Source organism: Ambystoma mexicanum, chromosome 1p, assembly GCF_040938575.1.
Source record: "Ambystoma mexicanum isolate Mex_15411 chromosome 1p, UKY_AmexF1_1, whole genome shotgun sequence".
Taxonomy (NCBI): Eukaryota; Metazoa; Chordata; class Amphibia; order Caudata; family Ambystomatidae; genus Ambystoma; species Ambystoma mexicanum.
The window spans coordinates 142691677-142712405 of record NC_090921.1 but is presented as its reverse complement, the minus strand read 5'-3'; the positions used below and the strand labels follow the sequence as shown (position 1 = coordinate 142712405).

The 20729-nt window shown below is 45.4% G+C and overlaps 1 protein-coding gene across 2 annotated transcripts in view; it reads left to right on the top strand.

The window, feature by feature from the left end:
- Positions 1–20729, top strand: part of LOC138567210 (alpha-2,8-sialyltransferase 8F-like) — a 364915-nt gene that overhangs the window by 246092 nt on the left and 98094 nt on the right. Inside the window, exon 7 of one of the 2 annotated variants that reach the window (XM_069645190.1) lies at positions 2384–3755. The exons of the other annotated variant lie outside the window; for it this stretch is intronic. Within the exon in view, the coding sequence (XP_069501291.1) occupies positions 2384–2846 (463 nt within the window). The 3' untranslated portion in view covers positions 2847–3755. Of the gene's footprint in view, positions 1–2383; positions 3756–20729 lie in introns of those variants that run through there. 2 annotated transcript variants of the gene reach the window in all.

Below are 20729 nucleotides of genomic sequence, written 5' to 3'. Positions count from 1 at the left end.
TCGCGTGGCGGACGTGTTTCTGGCTTTGCACGTCTTTTGGCGTGTGCAGTTTGCCCTGTTCAATTCCATGAATACGTGTTGTTAGTGCGCGTGTGGGCGTTGCGAGGGTTTCACTGCTGTACTTTCCCCGTTACGGCCACATTTTTGCGCGTTGTTCCCAATTTGCGTTTTTCTGCCCCCTTTTTAGGTGTGTGCGCTGGATGTTGTTGCGCCTTCACTGGGCGACTCACACACAGCTTTCGGGATGTCGCAGTGATGTGTGCGCCACGCGCGGATTCAGCGCAGGTCCCAGGTGAGCCACGCGCAGGGCCTTCCATGAATCAGTGAACTGGTGTATGCGTATGTTTTACACGCGTGCGCTGCATTTCTCAGGCTTGCGCTAGACATTTCAGCACACAATAATTCCATGAATTACTCCATTTATCCCTGCATCATTTTTCAAAATGGACATATATAAAAACTCACTGTACAATATTGAGTCTAGTCCTGTCCCAATTACATTTTCCCGCCACCTTACCACGTCCTGGTTTCTGTAATGCCCTGGCCTCCGCCAGACCCCACTCACCATCGTGTCCTATAACATACTGACTTCTGAAGTCTGGTTTCAAACCAAACCCTATTCACCAAGTGCCCTAACAACCTACCCCCATCCTAATTTTTAATATGTGGTCTCAACCAAATTCCTCTCTGTATAGTGTCCAGCCAGCCTACCACAGCTCGGTTTCTATAATCTGTTTTAGCCAAACCCCGCTCACTATAGGGTCCTATGTTCAGCAGCTTATGCTCACTATGTTTCTCACACAATACATGTTCTCTGTAACGCATGCTACTGCTCATTGGGGCCAAGATACATTGTAAACATAGGTTTCTCAGTACAAGTTATGTGTTATTTATCAGACTTAGAATAGCCCCTTGGTGGACTTTCCTTATCGGAATACACTAAACCTTGATTTTCAAGTCTACAGTGGCTGCTATTGATAGATTCAAGGCTAGTTAAGGGAAGGAGGGCAGTGGAGAAGGTGGATGTGTCCCACATGATGGATTCAAAGTGTGTGGTTTTATGATGGAAGATTCAGTAAACTGCAGCCTTTACTTGATAGCGAAGAAGTTGGTATGCATATCGTCACTTGGGTGCTATAGTGTCTGTGCCAAGTGAGGGCAAATGGCTATGATGGGGGCCTCTGTGACCGACTACCATTTGGGGTGAGAAAGGTAAGAGTGTTTGAAGGAGGTAACAAGAGAAAAGTGTCTACTAGCCTTAAAAACTACTATGTCATGCATTCAGCTTTGACAATAACCTCAAGTTGTCGACTTTGCTAGTTAGGGAGGATTGTAACGGCAACCTTGCCTTGGTGGATCACATTGAGCATCACCAAAGAAGTAGGGATGGTTGACTGTTTCCCAAGTAGCCAGGTTTGTAGGACAGTAAGACCTTCTTGTACTGATTTTGTTGAAAGAGCTCACTTTCGTATTCATCCTGGAAAATGATGAAAGACGCATCATGTCTGGGAGGAGAAAGTGCTCTTCAGTGGTCACATTATTAGATATGTTAAAGAAAGAGTTAACATCTTTTATTTATGTAAATGCACTTTTTTCAAAGATATTTTACCAAAAGTGTAGTAATTTGATGATGGTGATGATATGCTGGTTGGTATTTGGAGAGGCCTTCTTAATTATGCAGATCCAGGGATCCTCCAGAGATGTGGCTTTTGCCCACCAGGCTTTTCGGAGAGTTTGGGGTTGGATCTAAAAAATAAAGCGAAAGCGTGTTATTTTGTTTTCTGGTGGAGCATTTTTTGATGCCTAAAAAAAGTTCCGAACAAGGGAACATACAAGAAAATTGGTCCAATCACCAGCTTTACAAAAATATAGCTTTGCTTCTCTAGATGTTTTGAACTAAAAGTACCATCAGCTCTAGCTAGCAAAGTCAATGGTGAGGGATCATCAGAGTCATAGCCTAGCACATCTGCAGGGCCGCAGGTGGCAGACTCCTGACCTAGAGAATGTAAATACATTACAAATATGCTCTTCATAGAATTATAACTCTAAGATGGAAGTGCTCCTGACCAAGTGCAAGATCATAAAAATACTTTGATAGCCACTTTATAAAATAATCCCATCTTACCCTACATATTGGGAGACATACATGCACAGACTTAAAACATTCAGCAGGGAGTGTATGAGGATGAGCACATGCTTCCCTCACTATGAAGCATTGCGTGCATCAGAATGCATCTGTAGAAAAGGGGAGGGAGGGAAAGTAGTTGCACGTTCCCATGCCAGCAAGATCAGGACAGGTGCATCGTGGTCTTATTGTCTGCAACTCCTTAAAGAGGTTTGTGGTTATGAATGCTTAAATAACACTTTATTTTGTTATTTTCAGGTTTGAAAATTTAAACAGCAGAAGGAAGTCATTTGGGGACTTCATGCAGGCCTACAAAAATGCTTACATCCTGATGCCGGCGTTCTCATCCCCATCCAACATGCCGATCGCCTTCAAAGTTCACTATACACTGGAGGATTTTGGGCTCAATCAAACCATGCTCTACTATCACCCGGACTACATGAAAAAGCTGGCCATCTACTGGAAAGCAGCAGGGGTGGAGGCTGTGAGGCTTTCGTCAGGGTTCATGATAGTCAGTGCTGCCCTGGAGCTGTGTAACAAGGTTACGCTCTACGGCTTCTGGCCCTTCGACGAGGACCTTCATCGGAATCCAATTCTCCATCACTATTATGATGATGTTAGGCCGAAGCCTGCCATGCACAACATGCCTGATGAGTTCTTCTTCTACTTGCAGATGCACAACCAAGGAGCTCTGCAAATCCAGATGGACAATTGTTTCTGAAGCCGGCAGGCTGCCGAAGTGTCCAGAGACAAAGAACACGAGCATGCACACTTTGATGCACACCAGGAAGGTGTAGAGTCTGTACACTCTTGAGTGACCCTTCAAAAACTTGGGTTTGTGCCAAAAGGTTTTTTACTTCTATCATCAGACTTGCCCTGCAAGGTGAAGCCAGACACCTATTAGTTATACAAATTCAATTGAATGTTTCTTAGCGTTCTCTTCAGCTGTAAAACATCGCGAACAGGAGGCTTAGACTAATGACTTTGCTTGCTAAAGTGAGGGTGGACAGCATGCTTGTGCTCTCCTGCCCTCATGAATTCATACCTCCTCATGTGAAAGGTGTGCCCAGCTGCATCCGCAGGTTAACAATGAGTTTACATTTAGCTCAGAAGCATGCTTGCACATCCTCAGTGCATCAGTGTATCATGAGAAGGAGAAGGGTTGCAGGCAGCAATACTGTGAAAAGAACACAGCTCAGTCTGACAAGGTTCTTGTCCATGATAGTGGGGTATGAGGTGTTTTGTATTTGTTTTGAATGCGACCATCCCAGGACATATCCTGAGCCAGGTTCAGGAGCCTTATGCACACATTCGCTGTTCTTTCAAATACAAAAGTATTGACTGAAGACCGTCACAAGGAGCAGCTGTGGAGAGCCATTGGTCTAACCACAAACAGTCCAGCCTTAGTGTGGGTTTACACCACATCATTCCACATGCATGCTGAGCTCTGTGTGGCTCATTCTTATCTGTTTTCTTTATATTATGATACTTGAAGAGCCGTAACTACAAGACACAGAATGTGCTTCCATGTGAACCCATCACCTTAAAGAGCTGGATATTCTTTGTACTTTTCCAGCCCTACTTAAGAGCAGTAATGCCGATTTCTATTAATAAAAATAGCTACAGGAAAGCATCTTGTTAAAGCAGAAGTATGTCAAACTTTTACCTGAAATGTGAAAGTAGGAAAGCCCATTTGAGCCAAGTTACACTTTCCACAACGCCACCTAGTAGCCATCGCTGGAAGTTCACCTCCAGTTCTGAGCCACAACAGCAAGGCATTATGGTTATGCAAATTAGCACAAATGCAAACCTTTTTCTTCAGGAAATTGTCTTTGTCTAAAAGGGCAACATGCATCTGCAGATAGACAAACCTGGTGGCCATGTTACAACGGAATGTGTTACTACGTGGGTTACATCCCCACATCATATATATGTGTAAAGGAAAAGACCTGTGTTGGAATATTACATTCCTGAAGTGCAAATGCCAATAGAGATCTAAAATGTTGTAAACGGAAGCTATATAGGACATACCAAAGCATGAAATATCCTGTCCTGCTAATTTCCTTGCGTGATAATTGATGACATATATATATTTCTCCATTTGTTCTTTCTGAATAATTTTGCTCTTTCTGAATAATTTTGCTTTTGTATTTACGGAATTGATTTTCCAATCATTTGTTTCCAATCAAAGGGGTGTCCTAAAACATTTTTAAAAAATGTATTTTTCTGGGCTTGAGTCGAAGGTCAAGCTTTTTGGGAGTCACCTTTTGTTTCTGAGTTATGTTTGTGCATCACGTGTGCCACTTTCCCATAATGGGCAGTCTCACATACGATCAGGCCCAGCTGAAGATTTGCGGGGCCCATTTCAACATAATGGTTGGAGGTCTCTCCTTGGAGCTGAAAATAGTCTGAGACGACCTTGGTGTACATACATCATAACAGAGACAAAGAAATACACCCAGCGGTTAATAGCCACCTATTATCACAAGATGGACAGCCAGCAGGGAGCTGAAACACTACCCACTGATAATCACCTCGGTTCCTTTTAACTCTGGTTCCTCCTTATCACCCTTGCTGTTAAAGAAAACTTTATAGCTTTTCAGTGGTCATTTAGTATTTCAGCTCACCACTTGCTGGCCATCTAGTGATAATCGGCAGACATTAACCCAATGGTGTATCTCTTTGTTTTAAATGTGTGCTTTGCAGCACTCGTGTTAAAACCGTCATTTGCTGGAGCCTTTCAAGTTGCCACTTCCAAGTGATGGCCTGAAGGGGTCCAGTAAATGAAACTTGTAAACAAGCGCTGCAATGCCCACATGACGACCTGCAAATCTCCAGCCAATTAAGTAATCTATTGCTGTATTATAAACATGCAGATTGGAAACATAGGAGAAGTTTCAGGGGGTCCCCCTGAGGCTCAAGGCCGGCATCATTTGAAAAGGTGGAAAGGCCCTGGCAGCGGTCCTGTATACGATGCTTGATTTTGTTTTTTCCTGTTCAGTTTTGTAACATTTGTAGATATACTTTTTTTATTATTAATGTGATTTAGTTTAAATTATAAACTTTACACATATTACATAAAATCAAAACATATAGTCCAACATATTTCTTTGCATTCAAATAATATAAATAAAAGCATAAAAATCATTAATAGAAGAAGGAGGATAAACAACCAAAGAGAGTAATTAATAGTTACAAACATTGGTACATGTTTACATCATCATTGGTACATCATCTAATGCTTCCCTTCACTTCTTTCCAACACTATAAGTCATTTATCATCAATAATCAAATACAATTTGAGAGCACTTAATTGAATTTGCAAAAATGTATAAACAAGGAGGAAAAAGATATATTAAGGAGACATATAACTCTTCATTGCTCCTACCCAACTTTACTCTATAGTCAGAGCTTGTTATTAATCAGAGTACAATTGCTCATATCGATAGGCCCAACAGAGTTTCGATCTTCAGCCAAACTTTATAGAGAGTGGTAAGTAAGCACATACTCCTAGTATTGGTACAATAGAGCCAAAAAGACATCTCCCTGATTGATTCAAAATTGTGAACATACATACCAATATAAAATTCAATGGATTTTGACATTATATGACATTAAGTCAGCAGATTTTTGGCTGATTCTGGGACTTAGATATACATTCAATGCAGCATGTTCTACTGCCCCTGAATACAGTCTTTTTTTCTTTTTGTGTTTTTCTAAGTGAAGGAAGCACTGAGAGTGCTGACAATTAATTTGGAAACGCACGTGTGCAATGTCCTTGCAGCCATCTAATTTAAATTAGGTGACAGTGAGTACCCATGCTGTAACCATAAAACCAGGTCGGATTGGCCCCGTGGTTGGGGCAAAATCTTCCCTAGGGAGTAGGGGCTGGTTTCTACCCATGCCTGGGACGGTTTGGAAGAAAAAGAAAAAAGAAAAGTATTTTTTCAAGAAAAAAATCTTTTTTTTTCAAAAACCCTTTCATTCTTCTTAGGTCGATAAGTGAGTACCAACACAGGTTGGGTGATATCGTATGCATATTTGTTCTATAAAAAAGAGCTTAAGCGTAAGTGCTATAATAACATTATCATTTGGCCTTGGACGTCTGCTTGGATTCACAGTAATTTAGTGTACTTAGGAACAATGCTATTTGATGCCACTTCATGTTTTGTCAAGGTGTGAAAGGTTATATTTCATCGCTTTCCAGGATGTCACTTTGATGTGGGGTAAAATGACATCACTTCCGGTGATGTCATCAGTGGTCAAGGGTCGTGAGGCGAGGGGTGGGCCACTTTCATTTGGTGACCGAGCCTATTTCGTGTCCCAGTCCGACCCTGCATAAGTCTTTTTCCTCTCTTGGTGCTTCAGCATGCATCTCTATAATTTGGACAATGGATATTGTGTTGAAACTCTTCTCTCTCTCTCCCCATCCACCTTCCTTCCTGCTGCCATAAGTGGGGCTCTTTCTTTTGCCCCTGGGTACCTTCTTGTACTTCCTTCAGGTAAGTAGGCTGCTTCATTCGCTGCTCTGTTGGCCATTTCATTTCCTAATGACATCCTGTCTTGTTTAACTTTGTGGATGGCACATTTTATTATCGCCACTTCTACTGGTAACTTTAGAGCCTCAATTGACTGTTTAAGCTGTTCTGCATGTTGCACAAGGGACCCGTCACTTCTTCTGAACCCTCTCCTTTCTCATCATGCTAATCCTGAATGTATTGCTAATTTACTTTAGGCAGAATCCGAAAAAATCTTAGCGGCATATCCTTCCATCACGTTTAATGCACTGATCATTGCCACCAATTCTGCTGCTTGTGCTTAGTAGTGTGAGGGTAGTCGCTGCTAGGATGCTATTACATATTCCCCATTTATGTTGCACACCACCGCCGCTCCAGTGTGTCTCCTGCTCTATATTCGACAACCTGTCAATATAAACCATGTCAACCCCTGCTATTCCTTCTTCCTTTACCTGTATTTTCCCTTCCATCTTGTCCATGTGTGCTGCACAATCGTGTATGAAGTCCCCTTCCTGTACAGGCTCTGGTGGGTTGACCACACAGCACCTTACCACCTTGATGGCTGAGTTAGTCAGTATTACCTCGTAGTCTGATGCCCTTTGTGTGGTTAATGTGCTTTTTGATATCTCGACGATGGCAAATAGTGAGTGCTTCACGTAGAGTACCATGGGTCACCCCATGGTGATTGTTGCTGCCTTTTCTATGGCAAACGCTGCAGCCGCGAGTGCTTGTTTGCAGGGGAAGTGTCCCTGCATCCCTGGGTCTAGAATACCACTGTAATAGGCCAGTGGCTGGTGTCCCTGTGGCCTTTTTTGTGTGAGGACCGCCGTCATCACTGAGCCATTTAAATGTGAGAACAGATAAAACTTTTCTCTGTAGTTTGGGGTGGCCAGCACTGGTGCTTGAGCCAGTGCGTCTTTTAGCTCTGTGAAACTCTTATTCATTTCTGATTTCCATTTTCATTCCGTCTTCTCTTTTTGTGCTTCTTTAAGGCCCTGCAATAGAGGTTTGGCAAATGTGGAATACTCAAACACCCACCCCATGCAGTAGTTGCATAGCCCCAGGAATTTCTGCATTTCCTTCACTGTCTATGGACGTGTGGTGGAGTGAATTGCCTGTGCCCTTTCTGATGTTATCTTGCGCCCTTCGATGGATATTATCTGTCTCAGGTACATCACCTCTTCCTGGAAATATTGCAATTTCGCTTTGTCCAACTTGTATCTGTGGTCTACTAGCAATGTTAACAGGTGCACTGAATCTGCTCTACACTCTTCCTCATTCTCACTCCATATCAACAGATCTTCAACATACTGGATCACTGTGCTGGATATGTGTACATTACTCAGGTGCATCTGGATCACTCTGTTTAAGATACTAGGTGAGTCACACTACCCTTGAGACAAACGAAGGTACTCGAATCTGGTTCTGCAATACGTGAAAGCTGTCAAGTATCTTGGTATCTTGAGTCTGGGTGCACTGGAATAGATTTCACTTCATTTCCCCGGCAGCATAAGAACCATCAGATCTCTACCTGAAACTAGGCTGTAGGTCAGTTGTGTGATCCAGCAGCATACTAGGTAAGCCTTGAAGTGCTTTTTCACAGGCATCCCGCTTCTTATTTCAACAAAGCACTGGGTGCAGCACATTTTCTATATCTGTTCCCTGATTGACACACTGAGCCGTGGGTTGCTCCCCACTGCACACTAACCACCAGCACCCTCCTGAACTTGGATGAGCCCACCTGGGCTGTGTTGTGCAAGCACCTTTAATCTGAACCACTGGCATTGCTCTGGGCAACCTTCCACACCACAGTTTTTTTGCCCGTCTGCGCCATTGCAAAAGGGAACCAGCCATATGCAAATCAGTCAGGTACTGCCACTTATGGGAGGGGCCATGCCCTAACTCCTAGGCAAGGTCCCCTCTGCACGGAAACACAATCAACCGCAGACATGTTTCGGCCTTGTTGGGCCTCCTGAGTGAGGTGCAGCTTGGTTCCCTATGGCGCAGCGAGCAAGGGACCCATGTCTGGGCATACCCTCTATCACATAGAGAGACAAACTGAAACCAAAAAAGTGATGGGTGGAAGGGTTTGAATTAATCTGAACCACTGACATTTCTCTGGGCAACCTTCCACACAACCGTTTTTAGCCCATCTGCGCCATTGCAAAAGGGGTCCATCCATATGCAAATCAGTCAGGTACTGCCACTAATGGGAGCAGCCCTGCCCGAACTGCTAGGCCAGGTACCCTCTGCACAGAAACACAAGCAACCCAGACATGTTTCGGCCTTGTTGGGCCTTCTCAGTGAGGTGCAGTTTTGTTCCCTATGATGCAGCGGGCAAGGTACCCAAGTCTGGGCATACCGTCTCTCACATAGGGAGACAAACTGAAACCAAAAAAGTGATGGGTGGAAGATTTTGAATTAATCTGAACCACTGGCATTGCTCTGGGCAACCTTCCATGCCACTGTTTTTTAGCCCATCTGCGCCATTGCAAAAGGGCCCATCCATATGCAAATCAGTCAGGTACTGCCACTAATAGGAGCAGCCCTGCCCAAACTGCAAGGCCAGGTCCCCACTGCACGGAAACACAAGCAACCGCATATATGTTTCGGCCTTGTTGGGCCTCCTCATTGAGCGCGCAAGGGACCCACGTCTGAGCATACCCTCTCTCACATAGGGAGACAAACTGAGACCAAAAAATTGATTGGGCCACCTCCTTTTCTACACAGCCAATCAGGGAGCCGGTAAGCGAGAGCCACCTGCCACCCCCAACAAGGACGATGCTAGTCCCCCATCTTGGCCTTCTTCCTTTCTTCCATTTTACTTTGTTTCCCCGGCAGCATAAGATCCATCAGATCTCCACCTGCAATGAGGCTGCAGGGCAGTCGAGTGACCCAGCAGCATACTATTTAAGCCTTAAAGGGATTTTTCATCGGCATCCCACTTCTGATTTCAACGAAGCAGTGAGCGCAGCAAATTTTCTATATCTGCTCCCTGATTGCCGCGCTTAGCTGTGGTGTGCTCCCCACTGCCGACTAACCCCCAGTACCCTCTTGGATGAGCCCACTTGCGCTGTGTAGTGCACGTTGCGTTTTCTGCCATCACAACATGGCTGCTGCATTTCCTCCTGAGCACCCTGATGCAACTACTGCCCCTTCTGTGATTGGGTCAGCTCCTTTTCTACATGGCCAAACAGGGAGCTGGCAGGTGAGATTCAGCCCTGATGACGCCAACGCTAAGGCCCCTGTCTGGCCCTGTCCGGAGCTGGAGGGAGCGCTTCTCCCTGACACTAGTACATGACCTCTTACCATTTGTCAACGTTCCTAATTGATTCACACTGCATGCTTTGCCCACAATTCAAAATCCTGCTCTGACAATTGCTCTGGTAAACAACATGGATCACATTTGTCTGGACATCACACCTCACCGGGACACTCTGACTGCCTGGTTGTTACCTGCTCCTTTCCCTACCTGCCTAACTATAAACTCCATGCATCTTGTGCCTCTTTCTAAAGAGTCACTGCTGTTTTCCTAATTGCCCTGCTTCAAAAAAATGAATTCACAATTTTGATTCCCAGGTGTACTCTCAACTGTGCATCCTCCATTTTGTACTATTTTTTAGTGCTTACTGGCAAATTCGAATTTAGGTGTGCTTTCCAACTGTACCTCGCTCATTGTGTACTGTTTTTTAGTGCTTACTGGCAAATTTGCAACCAAGTGTGCTTTCCAACTATGCATTTTCCATTTTGCATTGCTTTTTACGGCTTACTGCCAAATTCGAATTTATGTGTGCTTTCCAATTGTGCGTCTTCCATTTTGTACAGCTTTTAAGTGCTTATTGGCAAATTCGCATTCAGGTGTGCTTTCCAATTTGGTAACTGATCTTTGATTCTGGACATTCTAGTGTGCGCATTGATTTTGTTTGCTTGGCCGCCTGGTGAGATTCTACTGTTGCATAGGGCTTCTAACACTCTCTCCTGCTATCCTCGGATTTCTTTCCCTGCCCCCATATTGCTCTCTGTCCCCCTATCTATTCTAATTGATACTTCATCACCTATCCTCCTTCTCTCACGAAGTCTGAAAGGAAATCCATTTAAAAAGGCACTCCTGAGATCCAACCTTGGTCTGCCCATTGCAGACACCTACATCAATGCTGACATTGACATTCTCGTTGCTGTTCCATCTTCTGACCCATGGACTCCTCATATGGTTTCTGCCCCCTTTCCTTTCTCTTCCTCATCCATTACTGGTGGCACCAGATGGGAAGTGATCTTGGCTCACTTTGCATCTTCCAAGTGCACCATTAATGTCTATCACAATGGTACTATCATGGCCAAGGGCTCTCACCCCAACCTCCTCGTTGACAGGCGTCTTCCATCTCTCTTCAATTTCCACCTCCTTCCATCCTTCATCCCTCCTGTGATAGCACCCCACCCCTGAGTCCCCCTCCCAAATCATTTAAAGGGGGCAACCAGCTACTCTTAGCTACCCTCAATTCTCGCACCACTATCAAACACTCCTCTGACATCTGTCGCCTCCTTGAAGACTTTAAACTTTGATGTCCTTGCCTCCATACTCCCCACTCAAACCTACTCATCCTTCGAAAACCTAGTCTGCAGGCTATCTGTCTCGCCTACCTTCTCTCTTACTCTTGCTACCACCTACAGCCCCCCCGGACCGACCCTCATCTTCCTCTCAGAATGGGCGGACCGGTCCTCAACCTCTTCTTGCCTCCTCCCCCAAAACTATCTTCCTTGGGGACTTTAACATCTATCTGGACTCTCCTCATGTGGCTACTGTACTCTTCCCTGACCTCTGTGACTCTTTTCCTTCAGGATCCTTCCCTCTGGCCCACCTCACTCTGCCGGACACATATTGGATGCTCTCATCTCAACAGACATTCCAACCTTCTTACTATCCCAATCTCCTGGTCTGACCACTCTCTCCTCTCTTCCCACCTTGACCTACCCTGTCCCCTAATGATCGAACATTCGAACCAAGTGCCTGCCCGAAGAGGTTATTGACAAAGGTCTGGAGGCAGTGATTAAGAACATCTTCTTAGTCCTCTTGGAAACAAAAGACCAAACAGATGTAAGACTAGATAGTCCATACAGTATAGAACAGAACCAGGGGCAAGGCCAAGGGACGTCCTAGCAGCACTGCATGATTACACGACGAAGGAAAATATTCTGTTCACCTCAAGGAAGGCAAAACAGATTCATTACAACTGAGAAAACATACTCCTTTTCCAGGGTGTATCCCAGACAACTCCGTCCAAAAGGAGGAAAATGGCCAGAGTTCTGATGGTGCTTCGGGACAAGGACATTCGATATCGCTAGACTTTCCCTTTTGGGCTGGTCTTTGAGTGGCAAGGGAAACACCATTGGATAGAGTCCTGTGAAGCGGGTGCCAGAATTCTGGGAATTGAAGATGAGGACCAGGGACCTAGGGATCCTCCAGCGAAAGGTCAGAACAAAACTCTTAGGAAAGATTTTTCTTTACTGCACCTTTCCTTCCATATTTATGGAACCCCCAAACCTGTTGCTTTTATTTTCAATTCTGACCTATACATTTTGCATTACAGTGGTGCCTTAAGCTTCACTGCACTGGCCTTTGCTCATCTGTTTTGGGAAACTGATATGTTTTTCAGGCTATCAGTACTGGGAAACATTGTTTCCCTTAGTCAAGTTACTATGTTACTACTTTGGTTACTTTTGTATCACTTGTGGTAACTTTTTATCATTGTGCAATGCAGCTTACACTGCAGTACAATGGGGTGCACTTTTGTTTTGCCCTAGACTAACACTCAGAGGATTTTTGGTTACTCTAGGTGTGCTTAAAGAATAGGCTGGTGGCAGCAGTGACTTTCCCCACTTCTTTTAGGATTTTCGTTTTAGCTTTACTGCGTTTGGCTACTAACTGTGGCTACTGGTCAAACATGGCCGTGCCACAAGATCTTTCGCCTTTTCTTTTGCCATCTTGTTCTTTAGCCTTCTTCCTGGCCTAAGAGGCCAGGAAAATCCTTGTAACAACCTCTAGTGCGCAGGAAAGCAGAATCTTTTGGTGGGCTACTGGAAGGATATGTGTGTTTGCTGGCAGGATGTGGGCTGGGTCTGTCTGACTCCAATCCACAAACTGGTTTCTGTGTGTCTGAGTGGTATGATTGATGTTCCCGCCAGTGGTCCTTATTGGACCACTGCTGGGGTGTGTGTGTGAGCTAATCCTGCTATTTGCTAGAGGGAGTTTCAGCTCTTACCTGGCTTTTAGGATAAGAAGAGGCCCCTTGCACCCATTTTTCAGAGATCCTGGAGAAACCTGAAGGAGCCAAGGATCCTATCCAGCTGAGAGACCCGTGAAGTGACCTGAGACTCAACTGAATGAGGCCTGGCAACCAACTTCTGCTGCTGTCCTGGAGGAGCCTGGTCTTGATCTTGATCTTTAGTAGTCCTGAGAAGGAGCTACGACCCTTGGAGTGGAGGGACCATCCATTCCCAACGTCTGCTCTGTGCCCTGCCAAAGGAAGCCTTCAGAAGTGCCCTGCAACCGTCCTGTTACTGGCCAGCTTAGTTTTTGGGCTACTGTGCTGCCGGTGTCACTGTACCAGGTTTCGGCCTGAAATGTGGGGGATCCTCAGCTGGCCCTGCAAGACTACCTATATAAAGGCAAAAATTGACCAGTGGATGAGGGATGACACCTTAAATCCAGTTTATCTATTCATATATATCGATAAATTATTATAGTACAAAATCAGCTTTCATTGTTATACATTCATTAAAAATAGATCAATCCGCATACATAGTTCATACAATGTCATCCATACAATTAGATAAAAAACAGTGCAATTCAATAAAGAACTTTTAGGCTTACTCACAACAAATTCCCACCATTCATTCACTCTCCTTTCTTCCTCACACACTACTGTGCTCCCATACAAAAATGAACATTTTTATAGGTCACTGTAATCCACAATATTTCATATTCTCTGGTTCCCTTTGACTATTTGTTTGGGCTCCCATACAAAAATGAACATTTTCATAGGTCACTGTAATCCACAATATTTCATATTCTCTGGTTCCCTTTGACTATTTGTTTGGTAACCAACTCTGCATATCCCTGTTCCTACAGTTTTTATGTCTACACCTGTTTCAGGTTGTCATCGGACTTCTCAATTAAAGTCCATGAGTCATGCAACCTTCAGGCTAGAAACCAGGGATCTCGCTATATCCTATTCCACATGGTAAGGCGAGCCACACCACCTAAAAACTTAAATAAAACCATAATCATCTCTCTATTGCGTCATCGCTCTTATTTCATATAGTGCTCATAGTGGCTCAAGAAACGGACTCACGAATAGTCATATAATCTGTCTCACCTCTACCTTTCACTCTGCGAGGGTGATCCAGAACTTTGGGATGTATCCAATTTTCATTTGCAGGTAAGAATCCGGTCAATCAGATCTCACCTACAAAATGAAATATTAAAAGCTCTAATAAATATGCCGCTCAAACTCAATCACAAAATCCTATGTAGGATACCTTTTATCTATGTCCATATACTTGCCAGACAGATAAGCAGTTTCCACGTTTTTGTCCATGGCATTCACAGGCTCCCACATTCATCAGATGTCTCACTCTTCCCTGCGGGAAATAGCGGCTGTTTAGATTGATATTCCTGCTTTTGCATTGTTATTAATGCATGCAAGTTTCCTTGTTTGTTTCAGCAAGGTATACTCACTTCAGCTGTCTTTCTCTCTTCTTGAAGTTATATTATTAGTGATTATACTTCTTTTTTGACGGCCCACCTGTTCCTCTTAAATGGTGGAGTGCCAGGAATGGTTATTCAGTACATCCTATAGGGGAGTAAAACACTCCTATTTGTAATAATTCCAGATTGATAACCAACAATCATTTAGCTAAACTCAATGGCCCTCATTACAACCTTGGCGGTAAGTTTTCAACTTTACCGCCAATATCTGGGAGTTAAGTTAACGAAAACTATGGCAGACGTTTATCTGGAGAACTGCCCACCTCTGCAAGACGCCATAAAGAACAAATAACAAATTGATCGATTGGGTCCAGTTAGGGATAACATGGACTATATAACAATATCTATCGTCAGACACAGGGGACAAACATATATTGGGGAAAATCTACTCACACACCAAACAGGGGATGGAGCCAATGTCAAAGGAGATATATGGCAATTTGGGAAGGGGCAACAGGCCAACAGTTAGAAGAAACAGATTGGAAGCGACTGTGGGCCAACAAACCCAAACCTACGAGGTCCCTTTGAATCCAGGAAATATGGCTAAAACATATTTTACAATGGCACCTAACCGCAGTAAAAATCCATAAACTATCCCACAGTATCTTACTCAAGTTGGAGGGAATGTGGAATGGAGGGAACATGAATACATATCTGGTGGTAATGCCCTCGCATCAAAACATATTGGGGGGTAATTCAAGAGACTTTAGAGGAAACCATGGGAGTGAAGGGAAGGAGCAACAGGGGTACTGCAATGATGGGATTGGGAGGAGTTTTGGACGAATTGCCCACGCAAGGTTTATGTGATCCTAATGATGGCGGGGCGCTGGTAATCGCACAAAAGTGAAAAATCAAAATATCCTCCAACGGAATACGAATGGGTGGGAAAGTATGGAATTTTGCGGCCCTGAATTGGTAACTTACTCCCTACAAGGAGACCACCAAGGGAATTTGGCTGATTGGTCACTGGTGTTGGAATTCCTACAGGAAAGGGCCAGGGGAATCTGGTGCCCGAGGAGAATGAGACTCTTGGGTCTACTGGTCTACTGTTAACAGCCCTGGCCAACTGTCCTAAGGGCCACAAGTCTGCTGGCCTCCCCAAAGTGGAAGGGACTATATACTTCCAAAAGAGTGTGAAGATGCAAAGGGGGAAGCCAATATGGAAGGAGGGAGGAAAGGGGCAAACGTAGGATCAACAACAGGGGGGATATCATTTGTGTTCAAAAAGTGTAGAAAATGCTAATAAAATGTTACTGGGAAAAGAAAAAAAAAGTTCCCTCTCCGGGCCATGCATGGTAACACTGACATGCAGTCTCCAGAGCCCATTGCAAATTATACTTTAGTATTTTGTTGTGATACTGGGGGCAATTTTTGGCACATATGATCCAGAGGACTATCTAAATAAGCCATTATCCCCCCTTCCCCTGTTGTGTTTTACCCCAACTGCTCTGTATTTCCTTTCCCCTTTTCTCCCGTTACACTCACTCCCCCTCTCACCCAGCTCAATATTCACTCTGGTCTCACAACAGGCCCGACCAGGCACTCCACTCGTCACATTGGCCAGCTCCACAGGCCTGACCATTCACTCAGTGTTAGTATCCAACAGCCCTCTCCAAGGACTCACCGTGCCCTATGTTTGAACAAATAGACTATGGCCCTGATCCCAAGTTGGGCGGTAGCCCTTAAATGCAGCATTAACAGCGTTAGCGCCTGGAATACCGCTCCGCCCGATCATGACCCTGCACAATTAGCACATGTTCCAAAATGTACCGGCAGTAATACAGCTGATGTTATTGCCGCTGATGCAATTACAGCCAGCAGTAATACAACCGTCAACACAGATCACCATCACAGACCTATCGCAACTCCATGTCCAGCGGTATTGCTGCCAGAAAACCAACGCTAATACAGCTGGAATTGCCTCCAGCTGCAGGTAAATGAACCCACGTGTTGGGAATCAAGCCACAGGTGCAAACAATGCACACCAGAGGGCTACATAAGATCCACCCAGGCCCAAACACACTTTCCAACACCATTCTGCCATTCTCTGTTGGAAGCTGCGACATGCAGGTTCTACTGCTGCGCCGTTAGCTCCAGATGCTGGACAACCAGGCCAGGGCACAAGGAGCACAGGGGGTGTTGGGGGTGAGGATGAGGAGACCAGCCCCAGCAAGGCGGACATTCTTCCCCAGGGTCAGGATATCACCCTGGGCTCTCATTGACACCCACTTGGTAACTGATTACCGTCTGGACAGGGCCACAATCACTGAGCTGCTAGCTACAATCGAAGATGAAATTGGAAGCAGGATTAACATCCGCACAGCTGTGCCCCACTGGTCAAGCTGGTGGCAGTCCTACAGTTCCTAGGGATGGGCACTTTCCAGCACTTGGTGGCCATGATGCACGGTATGGGCCAGTCAACTTTCTGCGCAGTCCTGGGCCAGGTGCTGGATGCCTTGCTGTGCCATGTCAACCAGCATGTCTTAGTTACTTACCTGTAACTGTATTTCTCCAGCATTGGTATCTTTCATAGATTCACATGCTTCAATATTCCCCGTCGTCAGACTGGGAATCCTCGGTGATAAAATAATTATTAAAAATGTTTTAATATACACACATTGCTACATAGAAATGCATCTACATAGTCCATTATGGCCTATGAGGCATTCTATTGTGTAGTCCCTCCACCTCACTTTGGTCCTTTATGACCCCAACCAATGAGGTGGCAGGGTTTAAGCTCCGCCTCAGGCAACCATCTTCAGATTTTGAAGCGTATTAATTACAGTATGATGGGGGTTGAGCGTAGGAGCAGCCTCTCAGGGGAGGCGGGTGGGCGCATGTGATTCTATGAAAGATACCAATGCTGGAGAAATACAGTTACAGGTAAGTAACTAAGACTTCTCCAGCATTGGATCTTTCATAGATTCAGATGCTTGAATAGAATACCAAGCATTTAAAAACATGCCACCATCATATACATATATGCATTATACAGAAAACATATCTGTGATCAAACCTTTACCATGCGGCAACACAACGGTAAAATACTCAGGGAAAGGTGGGAAAAGGAGGCTGGTTCTACCTTATGCAAAGAGGTGGCAGAGCACTGCCTGTCCAACTGCAGTTTCTTCAGCCAGGCAGTAGTGTTTAGCGAAAGTGTGCAGAGTGCTCCAAGAGGCGGCTCTGCATATGTCCACCATGGCCACCCCTGCGTGGGACGCTGTTGACGCCGCTCTCCCTCTGGTGGAGTGCGCTGAGGGTGGTTTGGGAAGGGGGTCGCCTTTCGCTTGATGGCTGTGGGTGATGCAAGAAGAAACCCAGGGTACCAGACCTTGTTTGGAAATATGCTGGCCCTTTGTATCGCTAGAGAAGGCGATGAACAATCTATTTGAAGAACGGAATTCCCTAGTTCTTTGCAAATAAAACTTTAATAGTCTTGCTATGTCCAGAGAATGCAATGTTCGTTCTGCTTCTGAAGAGTGATTCAGGAAGAAAGTTGTCAGGGCAATGCGTTCTGTGATACTACCTTCGGAAGGAACTTAGGGTGTGGTCTTAAAATGACACGGTCCTTATGGAACAACATGAAAGGGGGTTCAGAAGATAAGGCTTGTAACTCACCGATCCTCCTGGCCGAAGTAATGGCTATCAAGAAAGCCATTTTCCAGACAAGAATGTTATGTCGCACCTGTGGATGGGCTCATAAGGAGGCTCCATGAAGGCTGTTAGCACAGTGTTCCAACTCCAGGTTGGAACCGGCATGGGCGTAGGCGGGTATGTACGCAAAAGTTCTTTAAGTAAGACCTTGATGACTGGAAGGGAGAGGAAGGATTGCGTCTCCGGGGCTGTAGTGTATGCCATAATGGCTGATAGCTGGACCTTGCTCGAGGACAGTGAAAGACCTGCTTTGGCTAAGTGTAATAAATAAGGAAGTACTTGCTCCACCGAAGCGGCGAGAGGATCAATAGCATACGTCTCACACCACTTGGAAAAGCGAGTCCATTTCCTAGTGTAGGTTATGTGTGTAGAAGGATTCCTTGAGGCCCTGATTATATACCAGCATTCTGCAGGCAGATTGAGATTCATCAGCTTACGTTGCTCAGGAACCCGGCCTTGAGAGACAGGCTCGCTAGATCGTGATGGAGGACCTTGCGATTCTGTTGTGTCAATAGATACTGATGCGCTTTGAGGCGAATCCAGGGCCATCTGGACAAATGCAATAGGGTCCAGTACCAGACCTGCCGCGCCCAGTCCGGTGCAAGTAGGATCCTAGAACACTTCTGCTCTTTCAGTCTGCGTAGTATCCTGGAAATGAAGGGAAAGGGGGGAAAGGCATAAAGAAATTTCCCCGTCCAATCCACAGAGAAAGCGTCTCCTACTGACTGACTCTCTGGGTACCTGGAGGCGAACATTTTGCATTTCTTGTTGGCCCTGTTGGCAAAAAGATCGAGATGTGGATGGCCCCATAAGGCAAAGATCTGTTGGGCTTCCTTCTCGTCCAGCTCCCACTCGTGAGAAGACATGTTTCCCTGCTCAGTTTGTCGGCTAGGACATTTTCCACTCCCGGAAGGTTTGTTTGTTTGTTTTGTGCATTTATATAGCGCTACGAACCCTCAAGTATCTGAGCGCTGCTTATTTCCCACGGTGTGTGGTGCTCATTTATCGACCTAGGAAGGATGAAAGGCCAAGTTGGGCCCTACTGGGATTTGAACCTGCGTCAGCAGGCTCTGATGTCAAAGCGAGCACTCTACTCACTGTGCTATCCGACCGGTGTTCTGCCTTAATTTGGACTCAGTGATGCAAGGCCCATGCCCATAGTAGTTGAGATTCTTGAGATAAGATCTCTGACCACGTGCCTCCTTGCTGTTTTGTGTAGTGTATGGAGCTTGTGTTGTCTGTCTGTACAGTGAGTACCTGCCCCGCTACTACCGGAAGGAAAGCTTTCAGTGCCCACCGTATGTCCCTGAGTTCCAATATATTGATGTGGAGTTGGAACACCTGGGGTGACCAGGAGCCCTTGGTTTGTAGGTCCGCAAGATGTGTGCCCCAGCCCAAAAGAGACACGTCCGTCCTCAAGAGAAGGGTCGACATTGGTGCCTGAAATGGCATTCCTTGTAAGAGGTCCTGCAGAGCATTCCACCATCGAAGAGCCTTGTGCAGCGTTGTTGGAATCTAGACGATGTCCTCCCATGAGCCGAGAGCTTCTTTCCATTGGTGGTCCAGTGCCTCCTGAACAGCACTCATGCGAAGCCTGCAATTTGGTATTAGGAATATACATGAGGACATCATACCCAGGAGGGATTTGTAAGAGCACACCAATGTCGTTTCTCTCCCTAAGAACCATGAGGTCAAGCAGAGAATTGCTGATGCTCTTTCTGCCGAAGGTCTCACACTGGGAATGTTGGTGTCGAGCTTGGCTCCCAGGAAAGAAACTGTCTTGCTGGGAACTGGGCAGGACTTTGCGTTGTTTATGGGGAAACCTAACCCTCTTAGGAGATTTGTTGTCTTTGAAACTGCCAAGCGTGCGCTTGAGGCGGAACTTGTTCTTATCAACCAGTCGTCCAGATATGGAAATACTTCTGTTCCTGTCCTCCTGAGTTTTGCAGCCATTGGTGCTAGGCATTTTGTAAACACTCTCGGTGCTGATCTCAGGCCGAACGGGAGCACTCGAAATTGAAAATGAAGATCGCCCACAGTGAACCTGAGGAATTTTCTGTATGCTGGGTGGATTGGTACGTGGAAGTATGCGTCCTCCAAGTCTACAGTGCCCAAGAAATCGTGCATGTTTAGCCAAGGGAGCACTCCTTGCAAAGTTATCTTGAATTTGATGCACTTGAAATATCTGTTTAGCGCTCTCAGGTCCAAGATGGGTCGCCATTGACCATTCTTCTTTTTGATGTGGAAGAAACGGGAATAAAAACCCTTCCCCCTTAGAGAGTAAGGTACTGGCTCTATTGCTGATTTGTGCAGCAGTTTCTGGATTTCGGACATGACTTGCTTTAACATATGCAACCTGCGCCGAGTCGGGGGCAAGGAAGGTGGCTGGTTTAGAAATTCTAATGTGTGTCCCTCACGGACCACCTGTAACACCCATTTATCTGATGTTATTGACTTCCAGCGTTCAAAGAACTGGCTCACCCTTCCCCCCACCAGGGTGTGACGTTGAGGGTGAGGAGCTGGACTGTGACTTTTCTTTGCTCTGCGACTTCCCTTGAGCAGATCCCCACCTCACTCTCTGGGTGTACTTGGTGGAAGATTGGTACTTGGTGTCCTGGTATGAACTACCTTGCGACTTCTGGCCGAAGGAAGGGCGGTTAAAACCTCT